This window comes from Sphaeramia orbicularis, chromosome 7 (genome assembly GCF_902148855.1).
Source record: "Sphaeramia orbicularis chromosome 7, fSphaOr1.1, whole genome shotgun sequence".
Classification (NCBI taxonomy): domain Eukaryota; kingdom Metazoa; phylum Chordata; class Actinopteri; order Kurtiformes; family Apogonidae; genus Sphaeramia; species Sphaeramia orbicularis.
In genome coordinates, this window is record NC_043963.1 from 46835661 (window position 1) to 46863645 (window position 27985).

Below are 27985 nucleotides of genomic sequence, written 5' to 3' on the forward strand. Positions count from 1 at the left end.
TGCTGTTTACACCGCCATATTGGTAGGCACGCTATCTGGATCCAGAAAGTCAGAACTGTTGCTTTATATCGTGTTTTTCTGTGGACTCGTGTTTGCGTGTTTTGTTATTTGCGAGTATGTCTGCTTGTGATAAAGGCACCATACATGAGTTTCAATGTTTACTAACAACAGTGATGCGCGCGCAACTCAGAGGCAAAAACAGTAGTACCAGCTACCAGCCGGCTCACATCAGCCGTACACCTCCAGGCTCTCCCCTGGAACTCGTGAACAAGCCAATATGTTAGCTCTGAAACGGTCCATTAACTGTCTCTGTCCAAAAGCCGATCCCATCTTCTCTTTCACGGCCGCATAATTTGACTTGACCGCATGGGGAAGGCTGTCCCATAGTAGAAAAGCAGACTGGCACAGACGGGTGGGCAGTATTGTCACCAGCTCCCCACTGAACTCACCGGTGTCGCCTGCCGTAGCTCCGACTGTCACTTCCAGCTGAGGAAACTCTGGCTGCCATTGCTGGCAAAGGGAGCAGGTAGATCCACAATCACTCTCTCTCTACAGGGTGATAGTCCAGGGGAAGCCCTCCTGGTAGGTTTAAAGGGGTCTTCATCACCGGACCACATGATGACAATTCTTTTTTTCCACACCGCTAAGCTAGGCTAACTATACTGAGAAGCTAGGCTAACCACGGTAATAACTATAAACAGCGGTCGGCAGAACAGAACCACCGCTGCCGCCAATGGAACCCAGCGGTCTTTCTGCCGAACTTATACTTGGTGAAAGCTAAGGAATAAACGGCATACAGGAGTTTAGCAGGTCCATCCTTTAACACGTTGTACGAACGAAGGAAAGCTTGCCTACCAATATGGCGTCGTAAACAGTAAACCACGTGATCATGTGACGTTTGTGCAAAACCTCAATAGAAGATCTGCCTGATCAGACCAGACCATGCAGCCCAAAGGGAGGGGAGGTTTAGCAGGGGAAGGAAATAATTATCTGTCACAAGGGGTGCATTTTTTGGAGATAGATTATTATATGGAATACAAAGGTTGATATTTACGTGTATTTTTGTAGATGGGTGTAAGTGAGGTGAAGGTTTATTTCAAACTTAAAGCTAGTCTACACTGAGTTCACCTGTGGTTGGGAGGTTAGTGTTGTGCGCCAGACCTATTTAAAGGGGTCTGGAGCCTTGTAAACTGTTCTTCATTTTTCCTGGTGTCTGTGGCGGGGGAATATGCTACCTGTTTGCAGTGTTGGGCAAGCTACCAGTTCTTCTGCCATGAACGAAGTTTCACTACACAGCTACCACCCAGTCAAATGTAGCAGCTAAGTTACACAAACGCCGCAGAAGTAGATCACTACATGAGAAGCTACTTTAAGTTGCACCAACTTAACATGGCAATTAACATAAGAAACTACATGTTTAAATTACCAAATGCATGCAAAGTCAATTCCATTGGGTTATCAGTATGCCAGAGTAACTATAATTACAGACCAAAGACCAAAAATTGCTGACCAAATACTGACATCTGCAGACCAGGTAGTTAACAATGCTCACTACGGTCCAATTGGAGTTCAAAGTCACGTGGAAGTGGAGGGCAGTAAACAGAATACTTTGGATGGCTGTGCAGGGCAGGGGACTGACTAAAAACCAGGCGTTTCACCCAGGGGTGGGGCCCTGCATCACACACATCGTGGACATTGTGGACAGTGCACTTTTGAGTTTACCTGATTGGCTTTGATGTGTGGAAGAGAATGATTTATTTAAGGTGAAATATGAACAAGGATGCATTGTCAACTTAAGATTTAAGAATTTTATTTAAACAAATGTTCAAAAACAACTGTAACCCTATGTTTGCCTCATGTTGAATACATTTCCATTCATGCAGCTGTTTGTGTGATCAGTAAAACCTACAAACTGCTCCTGATTAAGTCATGTTAATTTTATAATAGTGAACAAATACTACTGATGGATTTTTGGGTAAACTAAATAGAGTAGTCTGACATGTCACTGTTTCTACAACATGTGTTTTTCTGGACTACTTAAAAAAAAAAAAAAGAAAGCAAAAATTGGGAGTATACCCACTTCACCAGGGACCACTGCACCACTGACAAACTGGTTCCTTTAGTGCAGTGTTTGTCAAACTGGGGGGTGTGAAGTCTTTCAGGGGGGTCATGGGGTCAGTCCTGAATGTTTTTTTGTTCTTCAGGTTAAAACATGTATCAGGTGGAACTAATGTTTGATGTTTGGAGCACCCTGGACTCATTTTTTTTTTGTAACTTTTTTTTTATTGTATACATCAGCAGCAAAGCAGGTTATCAAAACATTTAAGAAGCAATGTGTAGTTCTCCACGATGTGGACATTTAGCTGCCATGCAATTTTTTTTCATAATACATACAAAAGTGTAAAAAAAACAAACAAACCCCAAAACAAATAAACAAAGAAAACAAAAAAAATATAAATGGGTGCTTACGGTTTCAGTATTTCTCACAAAAAAAAAAAAAGGCAATCATAGCATTACAATACTTCTGGGTTCTTCAAACATCACACATATTCACGCAGAAAAACACAAAACGAAGAAAAAAACACAGGGAGATTACAAAAAAAAAAAAAAAGGGGACACCTTTAGAGGAATAACAGAGATTCTGGATGGCTAAAGGATATCCCCTTTAATATCTAAAATCAGGTTTGACCTTCAAAGATGGAGAAGTTTGCCCCTTTCACTTATAGGACGAATTAACATAATTAAAATGAATGTTTTACCAAAATTACTTTTTCTTTTTCAATGTCTACCTTTATTCCTTCCAAAAAGTTTCTTTAAAAGTATCAATCAAGTTATTTCTAGTTTTTTATGGTGTGGTAAGGCACCCAGAATACGTATCGCTGTTCTCCAGAGATGTAAATTTAATGCTGGACTGTCCCTTCCAAATTTCCAATTTTATTATTGGGCATCACATATACAAAAATTATTATTCTGGTTTAAATCTCTCCATCCTCCATGGTGTACGTTAGAGGTGAAATCATGTGGTACATCCTCACCTATGGCCCTGCTCACTTGCCCTATTTCCACTAATCCTTGTGGCTTTACCAACAATCCAGTAGTGAGATCCACTCTCAAGATCTGGTACCAATTCAGAAGGCATTTCAAATTTACTTCTGCCTCTCTTCTAACCCCTGTGCTGAAAAACCATTTATTCCAACCAGGTTTATCCGACCCCATTTTCACCATTTGGCACAATAAAGGCCTCAGAACTTTTAAAGATTTTTATAACAATGGTTTATTTTGTAGTTTTGCAGATTTATCAAAGGAATTTCATCTTCCTCCTTTTCATTTCTTTCGTTATCTACAAATTAGACATTGTGCTAAATCTATATTTCCAACTTTTCCCTCTTCACCCTCAAACCAGCTATGCGATGAGTTTCTCTCTTTTAACCCCTCACAAAAGTCATGTATCTCAAAAATTTATAATAGACTCTTGTCTGCAGACAGCTCAACTACTACTAAAATTAAGACTGCTTGGGAGAGTGAGTTAGGGCTTTCTTTACAGGACGATTGGTGGGATGCTGCTCTTAACAGAATTCATACCAGCTCAACTTGTGCTCGACTTACGCTTATTCAGTTTAAGGTGTTGTATAGGGTTCATTTTTCTAAGTCGCGCTTGTCGCAGATCTATCCCACCATTACTGATAGCTGTGATAAATGTCATACTTCACCCTGTAATCTCTCCCATATGTTTTATTTGTGCCCAGCAATCTTTTCATTTTGGCAAAAGTACTTTGACATAATTTCTAAGGTACTTTCAATCACAGTAGATCCTTCTCCTCATATTGGCATATTTGGCTGTCCGGAAGATTCCAACAGATATAGTTCTAACCAGTTGGAGGTTATCGCTTTCACCTCACTATTGGCAAGACGCCACCTTCTCCTCCATTGGAAATCCACAAAGAGTCCTTGTAGTACTCAGTGGCTTAAAGATATTATGTCCTTCTTAAAAATTGAAAAGATTGGGTATTCTTTGAAAGCCATCCCTTTTAAATTCTATAATAAATGGCAGCCCTTCTTAACTTTTTTTGAATCACTTCCTTCTATTTCTTGTGATTAATGGACCCCCCCCCCCCTTTTTTTTTTTTTTTTTTTTTTTTTTTTTTTTTTTTTTTTGGAGGGTGCGTGTGGGTATGTCTAGCTTTTTGTTTTTGTTTTGTTTGGTTTTTTGTTTTTGAATTCAAAGGGATACATTTTGTCGTATTTGTGACAAATGGATCAAGTTTATACCCTGGACTCATTTTACGGACATCCACCAAACCAGTCTACTGCCATGGTGATCTGTCACTAGACAAAGAGTTTAGGTTTGGACAATGGACAAGGATGGGACTGGAAAAGACACATGGGACATGTTTATGTTTTGGACTAGTTTGGACAGTTTGGGCTTTAATGTTCTGAGATGTGCAATGGAAATGAGCTCACTGACCCACTGATATTGGTCACATGTTCATCTTTGATACCAAAATTTATTTGTTCTAAAAAAGTAACTTTATTGTCATAGTTGATATTAAAAAGCATTCAGCTCAACAATTTCTCCATTTCCTCCAAGCACATTTCCTATTTTTATTTGGAAAAAATATTGCCACAGTCAGCAGTGTGGTTGAGTTTATTTAGCAAAAATCTAAGTTATTTTTAAGAGGGAATCCGGCTGTAATGCTCTTTACTGTGGGTTTGGCGGCTCTGAAAAGAGCCTTTGTGGTGATCACCGTCCACATACCTCAGCCAACAACCATCAAATGGAGTGGCATGCACAGACATTTTGGGGGGCAGGTGCTCATTGAAAAATAAGGGCACTTTGTGATCAGTCAATCACCATTGTTTTATTTCTCTGGAATAAACACTCATTGAAGGCTTTTAGCAAGTTAGGCAGCTGCAATGATAGATCAGTGTATTGGTTGCAAAATAAGAAAACTGTGTTTTTTCCCCCATCAGGACCAAAGAAGTGTACAATTTTGAACTGAGGAGTGAAGAGTGCAGCATTACCACTCTCTAAAGCAGAATCCTCCTCTGTGCCATGTCTTTAAAGATTCTGATGACCTCACTGTGATTTATCTGGATGTCTTTCTGTATGGCAAGCAGGAGAGCTGCTTCCCTGTTGTAGCTGCCTAGAATTGAATAATAGTAGTTTTAATAATAGCCTTTTTTTTTTTTTTAAGTTTTAATAATAGCCTATTAAGGTAAATACAAGATTACTGCAAGTCTTGTAACATAGAAATAACTTATGGTTGGTACAAAATGGCGGGGACTGGGGCATTATTACACGTTTTTAATCGTCCAGTATTTATAGATGATTATGTTGGCATGGGCCACAAACATTCTTCACAAAAAAAAACTAGAAGCACTCGGAGAGCGCAGACCTCCGCCAAGGCTGATCAGTGGCGCCCCCCGTGGGCCCCCCCCACCCCCGATCACCACCAAAATTTAATCATTTCTTCCTTATCCCATTTCCAACAAACCCTGAAAATTTCATCCAAATCTGTCCATAACTTTTTGAGTTATGTTGCACACTAACAGACAGACAAACAAACAGACAAACAAACAAACAGACAAACAAACAAACAAACCCTTGCAAAAACATAACCTCCTTGGCGGAGGTAAAAACAAAAAAAACCCTAACTTTTAAGAGGGCACCTGGTTGGTCCAGAGGGCAAGGGGCAGGTGCTAGAGCACCACCTAGTGTCTACCTGTGCATGCCACTGACTACCAGTCAAAAGTTTGGACTCACCTTCTCATGTAAATGACATGAGATGAACCACAGATGGCCAACAAGTGCTCAGCATCACTGGGAACTCCTTCAAGACTTTTGGAAAACATTTCAGGTGACTGCTTCATGAAGCTCATTGAGAGAATGCCAAGAATGTGCAAAACAGTAATAGAAGCAGAATATGGCTATTTTGAAGAACCTAAAATATAAAACATGCTTTGAGTTATGTCACACTTTTTTTTTAACTACATAATTCCATGTGTTCACTCTCAAACATGTTACTGCAGATCAGGTTTATCAAGAACAGCAAAGTTACAATAATGGTATGAATTGCAGTGTATGAGGTGATGCACAAGCGTCCACTGTGTTGTCTGATATGCAACTAAAACAACAAAACCCATGAATATACAAGAGAACAGCTGGAGGATAACTGTCCACTGTAGTGACCGCTATGCATGAAAGGGTTAATATAAACATGTGAATTCATCAATGTGAGCCACTAGAGGGTACCACACACCTGCAGGTGTAGCTGTGATCAGTCTGATAACAACAGTGTAGTACCGCCTGTATGAAATGGTTTTTGTTCAACACTATTTCCTTGAAAAACTGCTTTCTCCAGCTCTGAGGAGCTTGCACTGACATTTCTGAAGATTTCAGTTTTTTCCTTAACTACAGGTAAGAGCTGTGGGTTCCATGTGTGACATGAGGAGTCGTCTCTGCACTTGTGTATAAAGAGGAATGTTGATCAGTGGCAGATTTGGTAAAAGAAATTGTGACGTGTAATTCTTACACAGACGTGTCAGGTAATGAAGAACAAATACTTCATTACCTTACTTGAGCAGAAATTTTGCTAATGAGGATTGTCATTCATCACAAGCACAGATATTCATAATACTCCTCAAAAGTCCATTATCTGTACCAGATACTTGTTTCAGATGAGTGTCTTGGTCATCCCTATTTATAAGCAAATTATATTATTTTGTACCAACCATAAGTTATTTCTATGTTACAAGATTTGCAGTAATCTTGTATTTACCTTAATAGGCTATTATTAAAACTTGAAAAAATAGGCTATTATTAAAACTACTATTATTCAAGTCTAGGCAGCTACAACAGGGAAGCAGTTCATCCAGACATCCAGATAAATCACAGTGAGGTCATCAGAATCTTTAACCCTTTCATGCACAGTGGTCACTACACTGGACAGTTCTTCTCCAGCTGTTCTCTTGTATATTCATGGGTTTTGTTTTAGTTCCATATCAGCCAACACAGTGGACACTTATGCACCATCCCATACACTGACATTCAGACCATTACTGTAACTGTGCTGTTCTTGATAAACCTGATCTGCAGTAACATTTCTGAGTGTAAATCAATTGTTTTTTGTAAGACAAAAAGTTTTTTTTTTTTTGCATGTTATCTGCATGAAGTGAGTAATAACTAGCATTAGAATATGTTAAAATGTGAGAAAACATCAGATTAGCAGCATTAAAAATGTTTTTATTTCATTGTTTTTATCTCACTTTCTGATATTGGGTTTTCAACACATGTTTCTTTACTTGAAAAAGTAAATGCATGGACATTTTTGTAACTACATGAAAAAACTCAATCGCAATTTTTTTTTTTTTTTTTTTTTTTGCCATGCCTAAGGAGGAATAAAAACACTCAAGAAAAAAAATCTTGACAAAGGTTCTCATAATTCATGCATGAAAGGGTTAAATACATGGCACAGAGGAGGATTCTGCTTTAGAGATTGAAACCTTCAATGAGTGTTTATTCCAGAGAAATAAAACAACAGTGACTGACTGATCACAAAGTGCCCTTATTTTTCAATGAGCACTTGCCCCCAAAATGTCTGTGCACGCCACTGCTGGTCGGATAGATAGATAGATAGATAGATAGATAGATAGATAGATAGATAGATAGATAGATAGATAGATAGATAGATAGATAGATAGATAGATAGATAGATAGATAGATAGATAGATAGATAGATAGATAGATAGATAGATACAGGGTGGGGAAGCAAAATTTACAATGAACATTTAGTTGTTTTTTCTCAGCAGGCACTACGTCAATTGTTTTGAAACCAAACATATATTGATGTCATAATCATACCTAACACTATTATCCATACCTTTTCAGAAACTTTTGCCCATATGAATAATCAGGAAAGCAAACGTCAAAGAGTGTGTGATTTGCTGAATGCACTCGTCACACCAAAGGAGATTTCAAAAATAGTTGGAGTGTCCATAAAGACGGTTTATAATGGAAAGAAGAGAATGGCTATGAGCAAAACTATTGTGAGAAAGTCTGGAAGATACAATTAAAGAAGAATGGGAGAAGTCACCTGAATATTTGAGGAACACTTGTGCAAGTTTCAGGAAGCGTGTGAAGGCAGTTATTGAGAAAGAAGGAGGACACATAGAATAAAAACATTTTCTATTATGTCCATTTTCTTGTGGTAAATAAATTCTCATGACTTTCAATAAACTAATTGGTCATACACTGTCTTTCAATCCCTGCCTCAAAATATTGTAAATTTTGCTTCCCCACCCTGTAGACAGACAGATAGATAGATAGATAGATAGATAGATAGATAGATAGATAGATAGATAGATAGATAGATAGATAGATAAATAGATAGATAGATAGATAGATAGATAGATAGATAGATAGATAGATAGATAGATAGATAGATCATAAGTATAAAAAACATCTTGTTATTGATTCTTGATAGAACATAACCCAGGGCCACTGGTCCTATATTTCTATTATTTCCATTTGTATATTATTATTATTATTGTTGTTGTTGTTATTATTATTCTCTGCTGTATCCCTCCCACTCCGCAGTAGTAGGTGGCGGTATGTGCCTAGAATGGCTTGTGTCGTCCGTCTGTAAATAAGGAAGCAGAAGTCAAAACTAAACTACAGAATGGGAGGGAGGTCATGAGCCACTGTGACACTTCCCGGAAAACAGACACTCGTGTCAGCTTGGACTGAGACGGCTGGGTTACTAATAAAAAACACACTTTAGATCAAGTTGTTTCAGATCAGTTTGCCTGCGCGAGGACAGCCTTCTGAAGTGACCGCGCGGATTCTCCAGACAGACACGCGCGCGGTGACGCCTACTTATTCCTCCACTTTTAGAAAACATGGCCACGGACGAGCTGTCCAACAAACTGAACCGCCGGCTGCAGATTGAGGACGGAACCGAAGAGCCCGTCGCCTTGGACAAATCCGAACACCAGAATGGGTCAGAAGAAGACAAGTCCACCACGGCCAACGCGGACTCGGAGCTGTTCGCCAAACTGACGCGGCGTGGGGAGCTGAACGAGGGCCACGGAGAACACTGTCAGCCCAGCATGAAGGCGTTCAACCCCTACACCGAGTTCAAGGAGTTCTCCCGAAAACAGATCAAAGACATGGAGAAGATGTTCAAGATGTGAGTGTGACATATGCATACAAACATACACACAAAACACACACTAAATACACACTCAACTTCCCCGTTTAGGCTGAGGGCTCGAATAAGGAAGTAGAGTTTGCAGGTTGACCATATTAGGAATATTATAAGGCAGATGTTATCTGGCTGTAACTTCCAAAAATACAACCACATGTCTCAGGATAATACAACACTTCATGATAGAATGTTTTTTTTTTAGTCTTACTTTGTACATATCCTATACTGCCTCTATATAAATATCCTTATTTGTTGTATATATCACAGTAGAGATTGAAATCCAGTAGGATTCGTAATCCTACTAGGACAGATAGGAATTGTAGTTTGTCCAGGACAAACTACAATTCCTATCTGTCCTAGTAGGATTTGTAATCCTACTAGGACAGATTGAAATTTTAGTTTGTCCTAGGACAAACTGAAATCCTATCTGTCCTAGGGTTAGGGTTGGGTTAGGGTTAGGGGGGGTTGGGGGGGGGGGGGGGGGGGTTAGGGGGTTAGGGTTAGGGTTAATCTTCAGATCCTAATTTCTTGTAGGATTTCAGTTTGTCCTAGGACAAACTAAAATTTCAATCTGTTCTAGTAGGATTACCTAGTTGGATTACGAATCCTACTGGATTTCAATCTCTACTGTGACACATATATTTGTCATCTAGTATAGAGTTAGCTTTTAGTGTATTTTACTAGTAATTAATAGCATTTTAGTAGTATAGGCTATGTATATTTAATATTTCATCTTATAGCTTTTTGTTGCCTACATTTTTCCGTATTTTGTGTGATACTTTTATAGTCTTTTTGTGCAATTTCGTGCAGTTTCGTTGTATTCACTATGCAATGACAATAAAGCTTCTATCTATCTATCTATCTATCTATCTATCTATCTATCTATCTATCTATCTATCTATCTACAGGGTGGGGAAGCAAAATTTACAATGAACATTTAGTTGTTTTTTCTCAGCAGGCACTACGTCAATTGTTTTGAAACCAAACATATATTGATGTCATAATCATACCTAACACTATTATCCATACGTTTTCAGAAACTTTTGCCCATATGAGTAATCAGGAAAGCAAACGTCAAAGAGTGTGTGATTTGCTGAATGCACTCGTCACACCAAAGGAGATTTGAAAAATAGTTGGAGTGTCCATAAAGACTGTTTATAATGGAAAGAAGAGAATGACTATGAGCAAAACTATTACGAGAAAGTCTGGAAGATACTATTAAAGAAGAATGGGAGAAGTTGTCACCTGAATATTTGAGGAACACTTGCGCAAGTTTCAGGAAGCGTGTTAAGGCAGTTATTGAGAAAGAAGGAGGACACATAGAATAAAAACATTTTCTATTATGTCAATTTTCTTGTGGCAAATAAATTCTCATGACTTTCAATAAACTAATTGGTCATAGACTGTCTTTCAATCCCTGCCTCAAAATATTGTACATTTTGCTTCCCCACCCTGTATCTATCTATCTATCTATCTATCTATCTATCTATCTATCTATCTATCTATCTATCTATCTATCTATCTATCTATCTATCTATCTATCTGCATTAAATGTTTTTGCTGCTAAACAGAACAGAGCCAATAAAGCACAGGTGTCAAACATGCGGCCCGGGGGCCAAATCTGGCCCGCCAAAGGGTCCATTCCAGCCCCCAGGATGAAAGTGCAAAAATTAACCCGAACAGTCCAGGTTGTCCAAATCCTTTTGGTTCAGGTTCCACATACCTGAACCTACAGTAAAAATAACAACACAATAACCCATAATTAATGACAACTACAAATTTTCTTTGTGAAAAATTATGTGGGAAAAAATGTAAGTGAAAGAAATAACATTACACTGTGAAAATATCTATATTTACAAAATTATTCTTTCACAATAAAATGTAATTAAAAACAAAGATGAACAACCCGAAATGTACAATTTTATCAATATTCTTCCTGTTGCTAAATGTTTTGTGCATTTATGGATCCACTGTGATCTGTAGTTGTGTTAATAACAAGAGATGTAATATTGTAGATATTGTTCAAATTTTAGTTCCAAACTCCAAAATTTTAACAATATTCTGCCAGTTACCAAATGTTTATGTAACATTGTGTGTAAATGTACATGTATAAATAATAAGTTGAGGCATAACATTGTTAAAATTGCACTAATTTTTCAAATGAAATTTCTGTTTTTTCAGGTTTTTCACATCTTTTTTGTCAAATGTAAATGTTTTCATAATTTAATTGTGGTTTTTTTGTACTAAAACAAAAAGAAAAACTTGGATTTGTCATTAGTTATAGGTTATTAAGTCATTATTTTACTGGGTTGGCCCGCTTGAGATCAAATTGGGCTAAATATGGGCCCTGAACCAAAATGAGTTTGACACCCCTGCAGTAAAGTGACAATATAGCTCTATTCTATTCTATTCTATTCTATTCTATTCTATTCTATTCTATTCTGATGCAGTTTTAACCTCCTAAGACCCACTGTCCTCGTTTGTGGACAAGAGTGTCACAACTTTATACAAAAAAATGAAAAGAAAACTGTGCACCACAAAGGACATTCCATAAAAATTTTAAAAACTGCATCTGAAAAAACTGTTGCATCATGATGTTTCCAATATAGGCACTTATTTAATAAAAAACAAAAAAGCTTGTACTTTGCTGACATGTCCTGGGTCTTAGGAGGTTAAGAAGCACATGGGACCTGCCGATAGGCCTTTGGTTATTGTAGTCGTCTGGCACTTTTAGGGATTAAATAATGTGAATTGTATGGATTGAGTTGTATGTAATTGTATGCTGTTTAAATTACTGTTAGTGTACGTGCATCTGTGTAGAATTCAGTGCATGTGTGGTGATTGCTGGGTGGGGACGTTATGTAAGTCCCTGATAAGGAACTCAAACAGTGCATTGTTGTTGGTTGCCTTCACTGTCCACAGAAAATGGCACAGCGTTGTGTTGTGAGGGTCTGGAATAAAAGGGAACCTGAATAAAAGCTGAATTTAGGGCACATCCACACTAATATGTTAACACAAACTTCATAGATTATATCTAAACATACTTACTGAAACATGCACTGCTGCTGAAAAAGGAAGTTTTCACCAATGACTTGACTAGAGCTGAAGTCCCAGCCCTTTGGCTATGACCCAAAGGACCCAACTTCAGAAAAAACAGCAGTCATCGAGCCCGTTTACATGACCATAAAAAATCTGATAACTGTTATTAATCTGATAATTATAATAATCAGATCTGACACATTTACATGCACTTCAGAAACGTGATAATAGAAAAATCCTGGTTTACATGTTTGAGCTCATTATCGGGTGTCTATCAGAGGATGTGATGATACACTTACACTTCCTGTTATCGTCTTCCGCTCATGTTTGACTACATCACGTCCGTTTTCTACAATTTCAATTGTGTTTACACATGTTCGGATGTAAAAGAATAAAATAAATCAGATTACCTTTGTACATGCAGGAAGACATTGGAGTATTTGGGAGAAATCCAGGTGTGTTAATCCGATTTCTCATCATCAGATTACTGCTGTTATCTAATAAAACATATCAGATTATCCTGTTTACATAATCAATCAATAATAATCTGATAATGCCAGATTTTTAGTGTGCATACAGGCTAATTTTTTTTCCTCTGTAACAGTTAAGTGACATGTTTTTATTTGTTAATTTTCCGAGCCAAGAAATTTGCCATTATCAGAATTTGTATATGAAGTAAAACGTAGTTTGTGTGACATGTGTCACCAAGACACCCAATACTTGATGTTTCATCATATTGCAGCTTGTTCTTCAAGAGGAAGGTGAAAAGCATTAAAACAAAATGTCTCTACAGTCTGGACAGTTATAATAACATCATTTCCCTGACTTTTTGCATGTGAAGTCTCTCTATGTACGTATTTTCATAGACTGTTACTTCAGTAGTTTTACAGTGAAATGCAACTTTCTTGACTTGTAAAATTGTCTTTTGAATTGATGAACAAATGTGTAAATGATTTCAAATTCACACAGGATCACAAAAATGAGCTATTGTCGACTGTAATGCATTAAAAAAAAAAAAAAAAGTATCCATTTGCCCCTACCATAAGGGGTGGGAATTCAGCTCTTTATAACACCTTACCTGCTGTAAATGTCAGTAGTATCATGATAAAGTATTTAACTGCACAACAGCTGCCACAAGAGACATTTTTTTTTGTCTTTTTGGTTAATTTTATTCACATTCTGTTGAAAGTGTTCTATCTTTAAATTTTTCCTGGGTTTCTACTTGGGGTAGGTCGAAGTCTGTGAATGACAGATGTGTATGACATCTCGCTGCTGAGTTCAACTTTTGAAACTTTTTTCTCTGACAGAACTTGCAATAACAAGACCATAAAATGACTTTGTTACTCAAATGCTTGATGAACTATTTTACTTCATCCATGACACCTTACACTCCTGTATCTACACACTTTTTTTTCTCCAAATATGGTCATTTCTGGGTCACAAAACATACTGATAGGAAAACAAAAATAAATTACTAATAATTAGTTGAAAATGTTCAGCACAAAACAACATTAGAGGGTTAAAATGTCGGAGTAATGTGGACACTAGGTCTAAATACAGACATACCAGGAATTCCGTTCGCTTGAGGTTTCTGTCCAACTGATTTCTCGGACAGTATTCACCTGATTCTTTTCCAATTTCACACACATGTTCTTCATCACTAGGAGACTTGCAGTGCACAGTTTGACGGATGAATTTCAATTTTTGGATTTTTTTTTTTACACATTTTTGAAAATTTCAACTTTATCCAAATGAGTTCTCAGACACTATTCACCCAATTCTTTTCAAGTTTCTTTAGGTGTGCCTTTCACTCAATTTTTGCATTCTTACAATTTTTTTAAAAGATTGAAAGTTAAGTTAAGACTCAAATTTAATCCCTGGGTATTCAGGGTATCAGTGAGCAGGAGGGGCAAAGGGTTGTGTGACTGGGCAGGGCTATTAGTAGGCTCTGCTTACCTTTTCACTTGTTTTGATATTCCATTTAGGTTATTGTTGACTGTGAAGATATGTTACTCTCTTCTGAGAGACGCATTCAGGTCATAGTTGTGTGATTACAGATTGCATATTTAACCCATAAAGACCCAAACATCCACTGGAGACCAAAACCATCTACTGATCTAAAATGTTTCATAACTGTTGATCCACGAATCCTATCAATACATGTAAATAATTTGTGTAGAATGCAGTTTGTCATCTTTTCATGGTCATTAGATATGACCCATTTGGACGTTCAGAGACTCCATGGTAAACATGGAAAAACCGTCATCTTCTAGAACATTGATTTACCAGTAAAACCCATGAAGTTTGGCAAATGACAGTGGATGGAGACACTTGTTTTTTTGTTCATTTAATGATGTATTTTACTGATAAGTCACTTTTTCTTTAGTTTTGTCTGCTGCTGATATAACAACCCTCAACTTTAATCTGAGCTTCTATAAACATCTACATGAGCAGTGAATAAAATATGGAAAAATGTTTGATTTTCACAGAAAGAACGCAAAAATACAGAGGATAATATTATAATAAATGGTGATAAATCACTTAATAAAGGTCAAATAGAGAGGAAAAATTCATTTGGGACCTGCCATAAAAGTAGAACTGGCTCTTTATGGGTTAAACCATTCACAGATTACTCATTTGGTTTTGGGATGAGTAGAGCTTTGTTAGTGAGGCTGACAGGAAGTGTGATTGCAGGCTGAGTCAAGCCCAACCATTGACAGGGAGCTCAATTGTTTGAGTTTCAGATTGACTGCATTTACTCTACCAGTAAATATAGTGGATAGTGAAAGGACTGTTTACTATACAACTAACCTCAGCCTTTTATACTAACATATGTTCTGACTATTCCTGACAAACTACAGTATGTACAACACTAGGAATGGATGCTAACACAGCAATTATTGTTAAGACAGTAGTTGTTGTTTTTTTTTTTCTTATTGTGATTATGATAATTATCTCATTCCTTCATTCAGGATGAAAAATCAGCCCTCAAACTATGAGGTATGATGTATGATAATGGTAAGTACTGGCTGATAAATGTTTGACCTTATTGCCCAGCCCTGTCCAACATGCTGCTGAATACATGAAGCTGATGTTCTGAGTGTGGATGGGTTTTTGTGTCCCCCCCTTTGAAAAATCTTGTGTATATTCTGATTGTTGATTTGGGGTTGAAATGTTATCTCCAGGGGGAATTCTAGTCTTCATACTGATCACTTTGGCTGTAAGGTTTTGCCATTGCATGTAGAAGATTTTTGGCTGTTGTTCTGTGAAGTCTCACCCAGATTCTTTAGGTTCCTGCCATGTCCAGGCCCGTTCAGGCTTTTGAAGGAGATTGCTAACTTTCTTCATGTGGGCTCTTTGTACAGCCTTAACTCTAATATATGATAACAATATTTAAAGTATAAATCAGTCTATTCATCCACCCTTTTCTTAATATCTGAGTTCTTATTTTACTTTTTTGTGAGAGTTTGTAAAGAAAACAGGCAACTACTGTTCTTAGTGGGAAAGATCTGCTTTCTTCTCTGAGTTAAAACTTGGGCAAGAATTAATGAAGGGACATAAAATGAAAAGCTGCATCCTTGTTGAGGAAGCCAAGAAAGGAGGAAATGAAGTCTGTTTGGAAAAGGAACCAAATCCTTTGAAAATAAAGGTCTTAAAATAGATGTGGAACTGTGCCAACCAGTGAAATGGGCTTTGGAAATGCAGATGGGTAAGATTTACAAAAGGGGAAGTAAGTTATGGAAGTTCTCATTCAAAAGTAGAAGGTTATATATTTTATGGCATCAAGAAGGGTTAAATTAGGTCAATAGATTTATGAGGGTTAGGGTGGAACAGCAGTTTATATTACAGACATGTATAATAACAAGCAGTTTTGGACCCACTGCCATACACATAGTTTATACATTTCAAGAACTATACATATTGGGGAGAAAACATATACAAACTGACAAAAAAGGAAGATTAGGGAGAAGGATTAGATGAGGTTAAAAACTATAATATATGCTGAAACAATGAGAATAAGGTACAGTAAAAGTTACAGTTCAGGCTTCCACAAAATGTGGTTGTAAAGGCTGAATATACTTGACCCAGTTGGTCCAGAGTTTAAAGAAATTTGTTTTCTTAAGACAAAGACAAAAAGTAATCCTTTTCATTAAATTAATGTCATTCACTATATCTCTCAACTCCTGTATGATGGAGGGTTCAGGAAGTAACCATCGTCTCGTGAGGGCTTTTTTGCAGGCAACTAGCAAAACATTAAACAAATATCCATCAGATCACCCTATGCTAAATTCAGCATTCCATAGAAATAATGTAGGGAATTGCAAGGGTAAGTCACATTTAAAGGCTTTTTAAAGCTTTATTAACCTCTCTCCAGAAGGGTCAAATCACAGGACATTCCCAAAATATATGCTGGTGCTTCCAGAGACCAAAGTGTGCTTTCTGCTGGGGTGTAATAAAAAAACGAATAATACATTTCCACCTAAACTCGTGCCAGATGTGAAACTTAGTGCATTTCCATTGTGGTTTACAGACTTCCAACCAAACTTCATTTGACATTGAAAGATTACTTTCTCTTTCCCATCTGTCTTTAATATATCCTGTATTGTGGCACTTTTTGCCACCAAGCCTTTATAAAATTGAGAAATAACACCTTTATTACCTCTGCCAAGGAGGTTATGTTTTTGCTGGCGTTGGTTTGTCTGCCTGTCTGTGTGCAAGATAATTCAAAAAGTTATGGACAGATTTGGATGACAGTTTCAGGAAATATTGATACTGGCACAAGGAACAAATGATTAAATTTTGGTGGTGATCGGGGGGGGGGGGGGGGGGGGGGGGGCAGGCACTGATCTGCCTTGGCGGAGGTCTGCGCTCTCAGAGTGCTTTTCTAGTTTATCGTATTTTGGTAAGCATCACAAAATACTTTGAATATAGGATCGTCTAAGTCAGTTTTGTTTCTGATGCTGTGCTCAAAATAGTTACATACTTGGAGGTATCTATAAAAATCTGATTTTTCAAAATGGTGTTCTTTTCTCAGATTCTTCAGTCTTTTAATTGCCCCTTTTCTGTTAGGGAATAGAATGTTGTTATTCCCTTCAAAATCAGAACCTGTAGTCCATAGTACTGGGTGATCAGTTTTTAATGACTTTGATGTTAATGTTCTGGAAGCGGTGCACTCGTTTGGTCATGAACTATGACTGTCAAACAGGAAGGACAATCTGATGACCGCAGAGCTCCTCAGTTCAACAGAATGTTCTGACACAGAGCTGACAGCAATTCTGAACTGTTGGCAAAGGACACTCTTTCCTGTCTTCCCCTTGTTTTTGAGGAAAAAATACTTCAGGGTGGAGATTCTTTAACTTTTTGCCCCAAATTGTAATGTGGTGCAGGTCGCAAGTCAACTGATGGTAGGTTTTTAAAGGCTGATATAATGACGATCGATCGGACCAGGAAGAATCCAGAGGCTGATTAATCGGCTGTAATCGATGCCATCACTTTGACTTTATGTATTTTTTTTTACCCTTTATTTAACCAGGTTGATCCCATTGAGATGGGGGATCTCTTTTTCAAGGGAGACCTGGCCAAGATGGCAGTGATATAGACACATAATTACCTCCGCCAAGGAATGGTGGAGGTATGTTTTCATTGAGGTTTGGCTAAAAACAAAACACTTTATTCTGAGGCTGGGGTGCTGATAAAGGGGGCTACACATGACAACAGAGGGTACAACAGAGGCACAGAAGGCGGGTCGGATGTTCAAAGCATGTTAAGTTTTACTTTTGGTTTTTGGTAGTTACCCCCACCCCCCCAATGGTGTCCTTCACTGTACCGAAAATGTATTGAACCAAAGACCCCTGTACCAAAAATGTACTGAACCGAAAATGTTCTGAACTGTTACACCTCCATGCAACAATCAATCCTAGAAAGTCCTAGAAATCAGTAAGAAGTCCTTAAAAACTTAGAGGATCTGAGAGGTCAGGATTGAGTTGATTCTTGAAATGTGCAGCTTAAAACAATCGTTAATACTACTTTAGACATGAATAATTGTATCATGCCATTGTCTTTGTGCATGGTCAAAGTGTAAAATGAGGTTTTCCATCATTAACATTATTTGTGACATACTTTGCTAATCTAAACATAGCACTTTCTTGGTTAACATGCACATAAGAATCCTGGAGGATGTGGGAATGTTCTGTCACAACATGTAGAGACAGTGAAAAAGATGAACAACTCTGTACTTGTCTGTAATGGGTTTGGAACAGGCTTGGACAGTAGCCAAGTGGACGTCTATGTTAGGTTCACCAGGGCCCTTGGAGGATTTGACAACTTAAAGTATTTAGTTTTTAGCTGAGGGTGGGGGTGGTGGTGCGTTGGAGAATATTTACACAGGGATGCTAACTTGTCATGTTTTTAGATGTAAAGCACTTTGGGCTTCTTTATGCTGTAAAGTGCTACATAAATAAACTTTGATTTGATTTAATTTGAACTTTTGGTGCATAAATTCAGGATGGATTGGTACTTGGACTAGGTACAATGTGAATGTGTGAGTATCCAGTATTTCACGGTAAACAGACAGTGGACTGATCAGGAGCCATTTAGAGGTGAGATCTACTGAAACAACACTTCAATAGCTACCAAAATATTTAGCATGATGTTACATATTACATTGTTGTATGTGGTTCAGTATTTCACCATTTGTCCAAAGGGAATCAGAGTTTGATGAGCAGCCAACCTCCATATCTCTAATAGTTTAGTATCCCTTTAAGTGATTCTGACAGACATTCTGTCTCTATTATTATTATTTTTTATCAGTATTGGCACAGTATTGCATCACAGTATTACACAGTGTTTTAATTCAGGAATAGGAGCAGGAAACCAGCAGAAGTTTTTTTTCCGCTACTGAAACAACACTTCAGTGGCTACCATAACTGATTCTGATTCTTGAAATGTGTCGCTTAACACTTTCAGTGCCATGGGCCGATTAAATCGGCTTTACGAAAACAACCTGTAAAGTGCCACGGGCCGATCAGATCGGCTTTGGAGAACACGCCATATTTGTGTACAAACAAACCATCCACCCCCATTTCTTTCTCACATTTCGATGACGTTCTTTCTGTGTCCCCCTTTTGAGACCAATCAGACGGGAATTTGAGGTCACGCGACCGAATAATATTTTTATATCTTTTTAATGTTTCTTATTCTCCGGTGTTTCATCAGAGGGAGCCCTCCATGCCGGGGGGCGGCTGTGAACTCCGGGGGCTGTGGCGCCTTCTCTCACTGGGGTCCGCTCCTTTCTGGTGGGTGGGGGTCCCAGTTGGCCCTCTCCCACTAGTTGGGATGCGGGGCTGTGTTGCTGGTGCCTGGTCACCGGGGTCGGCGGCTGCATCCTGGTGCGGATGGCTCCCTGAGACAGCGCCTCCTAAATTGATGTTTTACTTTTACTTGTACATTTTTGTTCTGGTCTACCCGTGCTCAGTCAGTCTTCTAAAGTATGTGTGAGCTTGTGGGTTTGCATGTATATGTGTGTGTGGGTGGGGGGCGGTACTGATTTTTAAACTGATATGTAAAGCACTTTGTGCTACAGTTTTTAATGTATGAAAAGTGCTATATAAATAAAGATTATTATTATTATTATTATTATGATGAATTATGCAAATTACGATCAATAATGAATCGGCTGCGTCCGGTGCGTTTTGGATCTAATCAGCAATCGGTCGGATGTTACCGAGCGGTTTCCTGCAGGATTCTTCAAATATTATGAAAACGACGCGAAATACTGAAAAACGGCCAAATTCTGTGGCACTTTTAAGGCTTATTATCCCCTTAACTGTCTGGCACTTAAAGAGTTAAATCAACTTTTGAACACTACTTTAGACATGGATAATTGTATCATGTTATTGTGTTTGTGCATTGTCTTCAGAGTAACTGGTTTATTTGTTTGTTTATTTTTTATTTTGAATATCAACATTTAAAACCAAAAACAATGAGGAAAAACTTAAAAAAAAAAACATTCGAAAAGGAGCTGGATGAATGTCATTTTATATACTCCTCTCCCCCTGCTACATCTTCCTATACTGTCCACAAAGTCCCATGCCAGCTCCACAAAACTTCGAAAATCTTACACATATCAAAATAAATTCTGACCAAGCCTGCACACATATCATTTTCCATTATCATATAATTTACTATACTGTGTGTATGTATGTATGTATGTATGTATATCTATCTATCTATCTATCTATCTATCTATCTATCTATCTATCTATCTATCTATCTATCTATCTATCTATCTATCTATCTATCTATCTATCTATCTATCTATCTATCTATCTATCTATCTATATCTATATCTATATCTATATCTATCTATATATATATATATATAAAACTACATTCACATGGTTGACCATAACAGCAGCACATTCACTAAACCTACTAATACATTTGATGTGAAAGTGGGCATTTTGTTGAAACTCTGTGGCAGAAATGATATTGTCAGATAATAATGTGATATTCCTATTTCATTCTGGCTAGGTATGACGCTGGGAAAGACAACTACATCGATTTGATGGAACTGAAGCTCATGATGGAGAAACTTCAAGCTCCACAAACACACCTTGGTTTGAAGAACATGATCAAGGAGGTCGACGAAGATCTTGACGACAAGCTTAGCTTCAGAGAGGTAAAGGCCAACCCACTGAGTAGACCAGGTTCAGAGTAGGTACTGACTGTCCCCTCTGCAGAAGTCTCACTCTGTCCTTCCTGTCCTTCACAGTTCCTACTGATTTTCAGAAAGGCAGCAGCAGGAGAGCTGCCAGAGGACAGCGGCCTCGGTGTCCTTGCTCGTCTCTCTGAAATTGACGTCTCTACAGAGGGAGTCAAAGGAGCTAAAAATTTCTTTGAAGCCAAGGTAAGTTACTACAGGGGTTCAATATCAAAGTCATCTTTTCATTAGTCATTTCACAACCACACTCATATCAGAGTCAAAATACTTTATTAATCCCAGGGGAAAGATGAAGAAGCAAACTTTTTTGTTTTTTTAAAATATGCTCCTCACTGAACCCAACTGAAAAGTCCCCTGTACACTAGGGCTGCACGATTTTGACCAAAAATAAAATCCCGATATCACGTAATATGAGTGATCCCCATACGGTTATATTTAAACTGGGGATCTGTGCTTGAAACCAAGGCTTACATTGGCATCACTACTACGGGCTCATTAACAGATTTAACGTCCGTGGTCATTACACAGACTTCTGTGAAGGACCACTCTCTCAGTTAGGAGGAGCCTACGGTAGCCCACAGGTGCGCGGCCTGGAAGTGCGCGGCTCGGAGGCATGCGGCCCGGTGAGATAAAATTGATTTGACGATTTCACTTTTTTAAAAATCGTCCAAATTTAAAAAATCCAATTTTAATTTAAAATCGATTAATTGTGCAGCCCTACTGTCCACACCTGAATAATTGTGCTTGTATGTCAATACTTGCCATTAACAAGAAGAAGCTAATGCGACAGTAGTTAATGATAGCACTAACTTGGTTAATAAAATACAACTGTTGGTAAGTTGTCAGGTTATAGTGCACCTCACAGAGGGCTAAAATCTTTTGCATGTTGTGTCGTAACAAAATGAATTTTCTATTTTGTGCCACGATGTTTGTATCTCAGTTTCACATGACATGTATATTATTACTTAAGATTGGCAACGCTGTCACACCACAGGTAAAATAAGTTGCTGTGTTGATAAGGATCCCTGGGTTATCTTTCCCACAATAACTTAACTCTGCATTTTTGTATTCTTGGTGCTGGATATTTTCAATACAGATTACCTTTTGTATTAGAAATTCACACAGATTTTAAGTTCTGATTGAAACATGATCATCACGTTTGGACATGTGCATATTTCTGTTTGTGCTAAAATGTGTCACAAACTTGCATGTTTTCATGTCTTTGCATTGGCTTTATTTGTAAGCGTGTAGCCAAAGAAAGTTGATTCACTTTTCATTCAACTGATGGCCATATGATTCCCCCTCCCCAGTTATTCATATGAAAGTGTTTGATCCAATCCGTTACTGTTAATTTGCTGTAATGAGTGGAACAACATCAAAAAGATGCATATTTTTCAAATACCATGGCTCTTACCAATTTTCTTTATTGATGAAATGAGCTGGTGCTTTATGTTACCAGGCAGCCTAACAAAGAGCCCTAGTGTGTGTCCTGGCTCAGCTTTCACTGGTGGATTACAACACCGCTATCTGGTGGCAGGGTGGTCAAACCACCACATAAACTATCCATAAGACCAGAGACAGGAGAAGGCTCATGTCATTCTAGAAAGGAAGATAATGAAATGCAGGAGAGAATTAGAGTTTTACTTCACAAAGACATGGAACTAACATTGATGGAACTGCTTCTGCCTCTGTGCTGCCTATGTTAAGTCTGAAAAAGTGTTTAAAGCCTGATCAAATTAAATGGTATTCTTAAGGTTCATCCACTTCCTGGTTGGTCAGTTTTGTTGATTATTATGTTTTGGTCGAGGGCAATAACATCATAACTAATGATTAGGGGTGTGTATTGGCAAGAATCTGGCAATACGATACAAATCACAATACAAGGATCACGATACGATATATCACAATATGATATATCACGAAATATTACAATATATCACGATACTGTTAAAAGGCAATTTTGTATTGGTTTTGTTTCTTTTTTTAAAAAAAGATTAATTCCTGGAAGAATGGAATTACACCACAAATATGCGCAAATACTAAACAAAAAACTAAATGAACCTCCACAATATCTGCATTTGAATAAATACCTAAAAATATTGATACAGTACTTTTTAATATCGATACAGTATTGTAAAATGAAATATCACGATATATTGCAGAACCAATATTTTCTTACGCCCCTACTAATGAACTCAAATTGGCTTCATTATTCAACTTCAAAAACTAATTAAAATGTCCATCTCTTGTAGGTCAACATGTTACACAGGGTATTTAATATTTCTAGCTGACATGCTTTTTTCGGAGTATTGGATGTGAGTGTGTTTTGCTGCGTTCAGTTTTCTGTCATATGGTAACGACTCAACTCACCTTTGCTGGTTTTGTGGTTGGTACCAGATACTTTGTTTGGTGTCACCTCTATGACCTTTTTCTATTCATTTATTAGGCCTTTCAAAATAGCACATTAACATCAAAAAATAAAAATAGATTCAGAGACAGTTTCGATCCTCACATGAAACTGCAACAGGAAATAACTCTGGTATTTCTTCTTGTACAATCACTTCCTTCAATGCAGTCACTTCCAAAAATGTGCAGTGACCCTGCTAATGTGAATTATGTGCAATAAGTTGTGCAATAATCTTCTTTTCTGCAACAACAATGTAATATTTATTCAATAATTAGCAAAACATAAATGCACTATTCTGATACAGACTTGAATTCATAGGTATACGTAGTGTTTTCATAGGTAATGCATACTGTTAATACTGTAAAATTTGTTCATAGATATACCTACTGTCACATTCTATTAATATTCAAAATATTGTATATATTCATATTTAGTCTATTTTTTTAAAAATTATTTTTAGCTCTATTCTTATCTTTTGTAGAATGTTATATTCTGTTTTAATTTTTAGTTTTTGTAATTTTATATCTGCTCTATTGTTTCTGAAGTATCAGTGTTTTATTACCTCCGCCAAGGAGGTTATGTTTTTGCCAGGGTTTGTTTGTTTGTTTGTTTGTCTGTTTGTTTGTTTGTTTGTCTGTCCGTTAGTGTGCAACGTAACTCAAAAAGTTATGGACAGATTTTGATGAAATTTTCAGTGTTTGTTTGAAATGGGATAAGGAAGAAATTATTAAATTTTGGTGGTGATCGGGAGTGGGGGGGCCCACGGGGGGGCCCATTTCCAACAAACCCTGAAAATTTCATCAAAATCTGTCCATAACTTTTTGAGTTATGTTGCACACTAACGGACAGACAGACAGACAGACAGACAGACAGACAAACAAACCCTGGCAAAAACATAACCTCCTTGGCGTGGGGGGGCCCACGGGGGGGGCCACTGATCAGCCTTGGCGGAGGTCTGCGCTCTCCGAGTGCTTCTAGTTAATATTGTTGCACCGACTGGAGTAGCACTCCCAACTCAATGACAATTAAGGCTATTCTCTAATCTAAAAATGCATATTTATCATGTTCTGTGAAATCCTTCAACCGCATGTGTCGCTGAATACGGATATTTTCCAAGTAGTTATTTGCCTCTGTGGGTTTTAAAAAATATTCTGTCCATACAACCTTGATTTCACAAAATATCTGTGTCTACACTACAACCTAAAAACTACTCACTGCCACTCAGTGTAAACACTTGGGCAAACCATAGTTTCTGTCTGGACCATCAGATAATATTGGACAGCGCAGATGCAGAGGCTTTAGTTGAAGTTAGTGAAGTTACTGTACATGTTGGTACATGTGTGTCTGACCTCAGTTGTTCTGCAGGGAATCAACCAACTTACACACATACGATATCAGGGTCATTAAAAAGCATTAAAAGTCATTAAATAGATTTTGTGAAAATTAAGGCCTTAAATCGCATTAAATTCGATGTCCAGTGGCATCAAAAAATTAAATACACTTGATGGAAAAACATCATCACAGTTTATTTTGATTATATAAACATTTAATAATTTTGATTGGAAGTATAGTGGGATGATTGACAGGGTGAACCATTTAATTGGCTATTGTTTATGGCTGATGCACGAAGTCACAACGCCAGATGCTTGGAATGCAACATGCTGTGAGCATGGAGGGAGTATTAGGGTCAAGTCACGTGGTTATGTAGGGAGTGCCCGACTACATTTTATACTGTAATTCAAAAAGTTGCTGCGACCCCATTCATACCAGGTGACAGACTGCTCAAGTTGAGTCTCATCAATACCCTGTGATAACTACCCTTTGATCTCAATTAAGAGGAAATATTTTCCAGAGAATGTAATATTCATGTATACCAAATCCATATGAAGACAATAGAATATCATAATTATTGATTTCGAAGTTAAATCTATAGAAAGTGAAAGAAAAAAATCCTTCACAAGCTAGCTATTTCATGTTGAGACCTATTTTTGGTTATGTAGGGAAAAAAAAAAAATATTTTTTTTAGATTAGTGACAAAATAATCTTAAATTCCAATGAAGCCATGCTTAAGCAGAGGGTTACATGCTTACTTTTAGAAACTTCCATTGGTTTAGCTCATTTGATTAATTAGTGATTTAAAAAAAAACATGTTTTTTGAAAAAAGTGAAATTCCCTACATAACCGGCACCATCTGATATTAAAATGCTTAAAAAAGCAATTCACATCAAATTTTTCAGAAAAAAAAAAGATTTTTATAATGATAAAAGGGTGTATAAAAGGTCATAAAACTATTGAAAATAGAAATATATGATTGAGAGTTCAAATTATAGCAATGATAAGTTATGTTATTATTCATTCTTAGAGAACTTTCTGAGGGACTGAATTTAGTTCATATAAAAAGTTCTGTAATTTTCTTGAAAATCCTTTTGTGGCAAAAATTTTAATGGATTTAGAAACTTAATATGTTATGCTATTGAACTACAAAAAGTTTGAAATTATTATCTCAATTCTAATTTTTTGATTCAAAGTCAATAGGTGCGTGACTTGACCCATTAGCAGATGTTGGAAAAATGGGAAAATGGAAGTTTCAGCAGAAGTGGTTGGAGGAGGAACTATTCAGAACCTGGTTAAAGCCTGTTGATGGTAGACTGTCATAAAACTATATATAAAACTATATCTGCAGTTGGACATGGGCATTAACTTTGTTTAATGTGGCTTTAAAAAGCATTAAATTTGATTTGCTGATACCTGCAGAAACCCTGTATAAAACTTAGATGTGATGTTTCATGTGCAGGTTCATTACACAAAGCAATAATAGATGTGCACATCTGGGTGAGACACTATTGTTTAGTAATCTCTTTTTTTCCCCTGTTCACATAGATATACAGGAACCAGAGTTATAAAAATCTGCAATGTTAAGAAACTCAATTTGTGACCTAAAATGCCCATTACAGGTGGACAAGAGGCCCAACTCTAAGGAAACAAATATCTGTTTTGCTAAATATCTGTATTGTTGTGTACTACGTTAAAATGGGAGCAATATCAATGTCTGATATGCAAAGTAGCTCAAACTAAATATGTTTACTAGCTCTGAGTAAACCACTATGTGACACCACAGGGCACACAGGTGTTCTGACATGTTGGTGAAACAACAAAAAATGACCAAGTGATGATTTAATTGACCTGAGAGTTGTTTGCGTTTCAGGTTCAGGCCATCAACGAGTCCAATAAGTTTGAGGCAGAGATCCGTCAGGAGCAGGAGGCCAAAAAGAAGCAGGCCGAGGAACAGAAGCAGAGGCAAGCAGCATTCAGGGAGCTACAGAAGGCCTTCAAATGACCACCTCTGTCTGCTCTCAGGACCACAGGCTTCAATAATGCTGTCTGTGTGTGTGTGGGTGTGTTAATATGCTCCATGTATGGATGACTGTGAGAGTCTAAGTCAAACCTAGATCCTAGATTTTACACAAGCTCATTATTAATCTAAAAAAAATTTAACTCATAAAAAGCCAGTATGATTTATGCCTATAGACAAACAGATAAATCATTCCTTTTCAGTCTATTGAAACAATCTTTCCATTGTGCTGTACCTCGAGAAAGCCTTTCCACACCAAGTCTGTATTCTTACTCCAACATTGTTGCACATTAAAAAAAACCACCTGATGATGTGTTAGTCATGGTTAAACACTGACTCTAGTCTCACTTAGAGACACATCTATGCCCTTAGCTCATTCCACTATTATGAAATATGAGGAAAAACCTCCCTGGGCTGTTTGGGAGAGGACAAAGATAAAACACAGAGGGTGAGGGGTGAATGTGGAGGTTAAGGGTCCTTTTTTTTTTTTTTTTTTTTTGCATTTTTACCTTGCACAGAATGTAAACCTGAAAATCTGTGTAAAACCTTGATATATTGCTAAAAAGTCTTGAGAGAAATGAATGATCAAATCAAATAAGTCCAGTGGAAACAAAAATAAAAGGCATATTAGATAGGAAAAAACAACGGAAGACGCCATATAGGATGAGCAGCGTGAACATGTAATACAAGGGAGAATGGAACCCAGATATATGATAAAGCAGAGGTTCAGCTCCACAGTTAACAGCTCAGGTAATAGTATGTATTAAATACTAACTAGCAGCCTTTAAATACTGATGAGAGAACAAACTTAATTTGCCTTTTTTCTTTTTTTTTTTTTTTTTTGGGGGGGGAGGGGCTGATTTTCTGAAAATTCTGTTAAAATTTGCAAAGCATTTGTATGTTAGTGACAGCAGGTAATAACGTCTGGTGTAGTCTTGCTTATCCACGTATCTGCTTAGTTTTAGTTCACCTTAGTCCGTCTGGATCAGAGAGAAGCTATAGAGATGGAATGGGACAATGAAAACAATGCTTACGTAATGTGTTGTCTCATGCAAGTCTTTAGGGGTAGCTGAATAAGTAACATGTTGAACTCACAACTACTACAGACAACACAAACACAAAAAATATAAATGAGTTATGTTAAAGGCTTTACATAATGCATGTTGGTGAATTGTGTGCATGCAGCAGAATAGTAGATGATTGTGAAGAGCCTTAAGAAAAAAACAGCCCATTCACAGCATCTGTATGTGTCAGATGAG

The 27985-nt window shown here is 37.4% G+C and overlaps 1 protein-coding gene across 1 annotated transcript; it reads left to right on the forward strand.

Annotated features, from left to right (window-relative positions):
- The first annotated feature begins 8663 nt into the window (after positions 1-8663).
- On the forward strand, positions 8664-27946 carry efhd2 (EF-hand domain family, member D2). Its single transcript, XM_030139619.1, has 4 exons — positions 8664-9188; positions 20778-20925; positions 21019-21153; positions 26580-27946. The coding sequence occupies exons 1-4, from the start codon at positions 8899-8901 to the stop codon at positions 26709-26711; spliced, it is 705 nt and encodes a 234-aa protein (XP_029995479.1). The 5' UTR covers positions 8664-8898; the 3' UTR covers positions 26712-27946.
- Positions 27947-27985: the final 39 nt, after the last annotated feature.

Excerpts from the sequence above, each read along its gene's own strand:
- efhd2 (XM_030139619.1), top strand. The coding sequence starts at position 8,899 with ATGGCCACGGACGAGCTGTCCAACAAACTGAACCGCCGGCTGCAGATT. Across the intron at positions 9,189-20,777 it reads ATGGAGAAGATGTTCAAGAT|GTATGACGCTGGGAAAGACA; the intron begins GTGAGTGTGACA and ends CATTCTGGCTAG. Across the intron at positions 20,926-21,018 it reads ACAAGCTTAGCTTCAGAGAG|TTCCTACTGATTTTCAGAAA; the intron begins GTAAAGGCCAAC and ends TGTCCTTCACAG.